Source organism: Octopus bimaculoides, chromosome 3 (assembly GCF_001194135.2).
Source record: "Octopus bimaculoides isolate UCB-OBI-ISO-001 chromosome 3, ASM119413v2, whole genome shotgun sequence".
Lineage (NCBI taxonomy): Eukaryota > Metazoa > Mollusca > Cephalopoda > Octopoda > Octopodidae > Octopus > Octopus bimaculoides.
Genome location: NC_068983.1, coordinates 2,786,077 through 2,792,264, shown reverse-complemented (window position 1 = coordinate 2,792,264; position 6,188 = coordinate 2,786,077). Strand labels below are relative to the sequence as shown.

The window sequence follows — 6,188 nt, the reverse complement described above, 5'->3', positions numbered from 1 at the left end:
ACACACACACACACACACACATATATATACATGTGTGTATGTGTGGGGGGGAGAGAGAGAGAAGCAGAGACAGAAAAAGAGAGAAAGAGAGAGCGAAGGAAAGAGAGATAGCAGAGAGAGAGAGAGAGAGAGAGAGAGAGAGAGAGAGAGAAAGCGAGAGATAAGAGAGAGGGAAGGAGAGAGAGAGAGGGATAGAGAGGAGAGGGAGAGAAAGATAGAAAGAAAGAGAGGAGAGAGAGAGAAGGAGGGAGATAGAGAAGGAGAGAGAAGAGAGAGAGAAGGAGGGAGAGATAGATAGATAGATAGATAGAGAGAGAGAGAGAGAGAGAGAGAGAGAGAGAGAGAGAGAGAGAGAGAGAGAGAGGGAGAGAGGTAGTGAGAGAGAAAGTATAAGTTTGTATTGAAAAGTTGCTGTTTCGAATGACAGTTTACAGAACCAATCAGCCGATTGTTGGATTTACTAATTTGCATACGACACTTTTTAAACACTTTTTTTTTAATATCAGCAACCTGTGAACGGAGTACCTAGTAGACCTGTGAACGGGGTACCTAGTAGACAGAGTACCAAGACAAGATATAATATAGTAGATCTACGATGAAGACCAACACAAACATCTCTCTAGACGATGTGTAAACATCGTGTATATTTTTACGTGTTTCGGCTTTTGATAATAATTCTTTTGATAATGGTTCTCTTTTCTTAATCTCTTTTCTTACACAGGTGGCGCTACAGTGCTTTTTAGTTTGACTTGGTTCTATATCGTCTACGACAGCCCCCTTCTACATCCTCGTATCTCTATCAAAGAACGGGAGTTTTTGCATGAAGCCGTTCAAGCACATACAACAGTTTGTCCTTTTTTTTTATATATATCTTTTGAAATTCCTACGTTGCACTTGTGTTGATGCGGAGAGTAAGCCATGAAAAGCTTAAAACTAAAATAATATTAAGATCAACTAATATGATTGTATATAGTTATGTTAAACAACGAGACCCAGCTTGAAAAAAATTATTTAGGGTTTTTAGAATATGCCCGCATTTTCGTATAATATAATATACATTCTCATATAATATACATTCTCATATAATATACTGAAATCATTGCTGTTATTACGGAGATGTACTTGCATAGCAAGTAACCTGATCTGAGATCGTGTTCTGAAACTAAAACAAGTGCAGCGTGGAAGGTGTTTATAAGCCATTTAAAAACACACAAAAACCGTTAGATTCATTTCAACATTTAAATTTAATTTGTTAAAATGTTTTCGTCGCTTTGAAACCACGGCTTGTTCACTGACAAAATTCCCGCGGTTTCAAATCGACGAAAATATTTTGACAAATTAAATTTAGAGTTTCCGGGATATTTGGAGTAAAGATTTTTGCCAACATAACATGGCAGTCCTAGTTTAGAACAAATGTTGCTGTAATTTAGCCCCAGGAGACATCCGGAAATCGCGATACACAAATATTGTTTTGAGCTGAGTGGGGGTGCTAGATTCCCTTGTTCGAAAATATAAGGACACAGATCGTGTCGTATAGCCAGCTGGAGACAATGTCTCCTGGGGCTAAATTACAGCAACATTCATCCTCAACCAGGACTGCCATGTTATGTTGGCAAATAATCTTTACTCCAATGTACTGTTGCTGAATATTTCTCGTTGTGAGATTTAAAAATAGTAATTTTGTAAATTAAATTTAAATGTTGAAGTGAATCTAATGGTTTTTGTCCTTGTTGTTCTGCTAACACTCTATCCAGTTTAATTCTACCACTTTGTTCTCCTACGATAAACTAATCATTTATAGATCTGCATCTTGTACAAGGACGTCGTTTTCTCTAATGCAGTTAAAAAAGTTAGATACTAGAATTAATGAGACGTGTTTTCCTACAACATGCATGTAATATGTCACACATTTTCAAACAATTTGTATAAAGCTGTTGCTGTTTTAAGATATTAATTCACTGCCAATGGTTTTTTGTTTTGTTTTTTACTTCATTCAGGTGAAGAATGTTCCTTGGCTCTCAATATTCACATCGCGAGCCATGTGGGCTATAATTGTTGCTCACTTTTGTTACAATTGGTGTAACTATACTTTATTGACGGTACTACCATTATTTATGAAAGAGGTTTTATATTTTGATATCAAAACAGTAAGTTAGCTTTGAAATTTCCTATCTTTTTTTCTTTGATAAACTGATTTTACAATTGTCGTAACGTACAGTGATGGTCATTAAACCAACATAACTATTTTGTAGGAAGTTTTATATATAGATGTTTGTAATCTTAAGAATGCTACCTTTCAGATAGCAAGTTATCACTAACTCGCCTAATAACAATGCCATGAAATAACTATGAAATAACATGTTAAAATTGCAAACGCCCAAAAGCAAACAACATCGAGAATTAGTAATCTTTTTTAAAACGTGCGCGTCATGTTTATGAGAGCATATTAGTGCCTATCTGAAAGTTTTGGTTTTGACGATGGCGTTTTCCCCTCTTTCTCAAAGGCTTTCATTACTTTCGAGACAGTACTTCTTGATACACCACACATTTCGGCTGCTTTCGTTACGCTAGCGCCTGCCATACGAGCACCAACAATTTGACCACTTTGAAAGTCCGATAGATCTGTCATTTTAATGAATTTTAATTACCTTTTCCTGATGATATCTGGAAAGAAACAGCAATTTCAGCAAAACATATTAAGCAACACTAATAATAAATAAGAAACATAAAAATAAACAACCTTTTGACGGTTTTATAGATATTTCAAAATTATGATTCTATGATGCTAGATGTTTCCATTATTTTGTCCAAGCCCTGTAGATATCTGTCTTATAGAATTGTTTTAAATGATTGTCATCCATTGTGTGGTGTTAAGACAGGAGATTTGAAATTCTGATGTATAGTGCTAACTTTTTCATTCAGAAAATGTTTATTGACTTATACAAACAATGTGATCCCTAATAGTGCAGTTATTTACTGATCCGTTCCTTTTTTTGTATGCTTTTGACCAGTGGTTTCGAACCTGTGGTCCGCAAAGTTAGTACTGTGGGTCGGTGAAAAAATTTTAACTTTTCACACACGCACACACACGCGCACACACACACTCACACACACACACACACACACACACACACACACACACACACACACGAACACACGCACACACGCATGCACGCACACACGCGCACGCGCACACACAGGGATAAGCATATAAAAAGGGGTCCGTGAGAAAACTAATTTAAATAAAAGGGTTGGGAACCACAGTTGAGGACCACTGTTTTAGACTATTAAAACATTTCAAAACTTTACTCGTTTCAGAATGGAATGATGTCGTCAATTCCATATTTTGGTCAATTTCTTGGTTACACGTGTATCGGACCCTTGGCAGATTCCCTCGAGAACCGAAAGATTATGAGTACCCGCCATATGAGAGTCTTCTTACAAACTATTTGTAAGTCCGATTTATTTAAATTTACAAAGTGAGGAATCCGGTGAGACAGGCGATGGTTAGCGGTAGCAAAAATATATTCTTTGCTACTCTAGGCACAAGGCCTGAAATTTTGGGGGAGCGGGCCAGTCGATTAGTTCGATCCCAGAATGCAACTGGTACTCAATTAATTGACCCCCGAAAGGATGAAAGGCAAAGTCGACCTCGGCGGGATTTGAACTCAGAACGTAAAGACAGATATATTAATTGTATATAAGTGAAGCTATTTAATTCTGTAATTAGGAGGAGAATTCCTGGCTTTTCGATTAGATATTCTTAATCTGTAGACTATGGCCATCTTGGGGCACCACCGAGAATGATTTTTAGTAGAACGAATCAACCCCACTGCTTATGAATTTTTAAAGCCTGGTACTTATTCTATCGGTGTCTTTTGCCGAACCACTAGATTACGTGGACACAAACACTCCAAGGCTCGTTGTAGTGGACAAAGACACAGAGACACACACACACACACACACACACACACACATGTATATATATATATATATATATATATATACACACACACGACGGGCTTCTGTCAGTTTCCGTCTACCAAATTCACTTATAAGGCTTTAGGTCGACCCGAGGCTTTGGTAAAAGACACTTGCCCAAGGTTCCAAACAGTGGGACTGAACTCGGAACCATGTTGATGGGAAGCAAAATTTTTACCACACGACCACGCCAGCTATGCCTGTTTTAGTAGAAGAAATTTTATTTTTATGTCACTATGACCAAGTAGTCGTCCTCCGACACAATAATAATTTTTACTTCTTTGTTAGTAGTTGTAACGGTGCAGTCATGAGTTAGAGGAGTAGCTACGCTGGTCTTGTTGCAGGAACTGCACAACTAAAGAAACAAATGCAAAGCAGAAACAAGTTTTGGCGACTTCTTTGTACATCACTATTAATGGCTTCACATCAAAAGATCATTTTTTCAAATGAACTGCAACAACCGTTATTTCCTCTCCTTCTTCACCAGAAGCTCACCACTTTATCAGAATCTAATTCGCAACCACACCAATATCTTCAGTTTCGGAGAGATTGTGATGGCTGAGGGTGTAAACCATACATAAAGACGATACCAACGCAAGACAGATTTGTAGATAGATAGATAGACAGACGACAGACAAGCAGAGAAAGAGAAAAAGAGAGAGTGAGAGGGAAAGAGAGGGATGGAGGAAGGAAGGGAGGGAGGAAGAGAGATGGTGTGAGAAAGCTTGCAATGTAAGAAGAAAGAGAGAGAGAGAGAGAGAGAGAGAGAGAGAGAGAGAGAGAGAGAGAGAGAGAGAGAGAGAGAGAGAGAGAGAGAGAGAGAGAGAGAGAGAGATGGTGTATGTGTGCATGTAGTTTTGTATGACGTATAAGAACCTGCGTTTGCAATGAATGTTTCTGCATTAGTGTGTGTGCGCAGTTAGAAACTAGATAAGCCTCTTCCAGTCTACTCCACATATCAAAATTCAGCTGACACCAAAACTGATGATGATGATGATGATATTGCTAATGCACGTAATACTCTTTGGTCAAAATTAAATTTTCTTGATAAATTCTTCGAATGTCTTTCTTGGTAAGATCCATTGAAATTGCTACGGAATTACTAGTCATGTTTTACTGACAAACCATCATGACTGTTGCCTAACATGACAAACCATCGTGACGATTATCCTTAGATGCAATCATGTTGTTGCTAATGTCACATGATAAAGTTGTTGCAGTGAACGTTGTAAATAATAATGTTGTAAATAATAATGTTGTAAATGTGACCTGCATTCTCCCGCTTCCAGAACAATCCCATTCTTGAACATCTTTCAAATGGACAGCATCGGAGGGGAAAAGAGAGGTAGACTAAAAACTACATCAGAAAATTCCTAATTGACACACGAGAAAGCCCAATGTCACATGACTGAATGCGGAGAAAACGACAGCAAATAAAAACCAGTGACGTCGACTTACTGCCCACTGCGCACTGGAGGATCTGACTAATGTGATAAGATAAGGTGGTTAATGAGTCATGATAATGTTGGAGTTAATGTATTAAGGTAAGGTGGAGGTTTTGTTGGCGGGAAAACTCCTCACGGAACCATCACTGATGCTATGTGTGAGAAAGGAAGTTTCTGTTAAGTTTAGTGCATAAACGTAATTTGATAATATACTTAACGCATATTCTTCTCTGTCACTTTCAATCCTTCTGTCTCCGCATCTCTCTGTCTTTCTCGCCCCTTCTCTCTCTTTATTCTTCTCTTCTCTTCTCTCTCTCTTTCTCTCATTCCTTCTCTCTTATCTCTTTGCAGCATTCCTAGGTACAGCAGCGTTTCTGATCGGAACTAGTTACATCCACTGCACAGACGCTATGGTTGCTGTTGGTCTTCTCTTTTTTGCTGCAGCCTTCATGGGATTCAGTGGGGGTGGATTCTTTGTAAACCACGTTGATATCGCTCCAAGGTATTATTACTATTATTATTATTATTATTATCATTATTATTATTATTATTATTATCATTATTATTATTATTATTATTCTTTTGTAAGACAGTGTAGGTAAAATTGCACCGGAGTCTTTAGTAATCTTTCAAGTCAGAACAAGGAGCTCAGACAGATAATACTTTCCTTAAGGTGTGCACTGTGCCCAATTATTATCATTATTATTATTATTATTATTATTATTATTATTATTATCACTCTCTCTCTATGATATTTGTTTC

At 37.6% G+C, this 6,188-nt stretch overlaps 1 protein-coding gene across 1 annotated transcript in view; it reads left to right on the top strand.

Annotated features, from left to right (window-relative positions):
- Positions 1 to 6,188, top strand: part of LOC106867636 (sialin) — a 36,670-nt gene that overhangs the window by 11,631 nt on the left and 18,851 nt on the right. The window contains exons 6-9 of the mRNA XM_052966695.1: positions 701 to 846; positions 1,998 to 2,147; positions 3,319 to 3,451; positions 5,778 to 5,928. Of these exons, the coding sequence (XP_052822655.1) occupies positions 701 to 846; positions 1,998 to 2,147; positions 3,319 to 3,451; positions 5,778 to 5,928 (580 nt within the window). The remainder of the gene's footprint in view (positions 1 to 700; positions 847 to 1,997; positions 2,148 to 3,318; positions 3,452 to 5,777; positions 5,929 to 6,188) is intronic.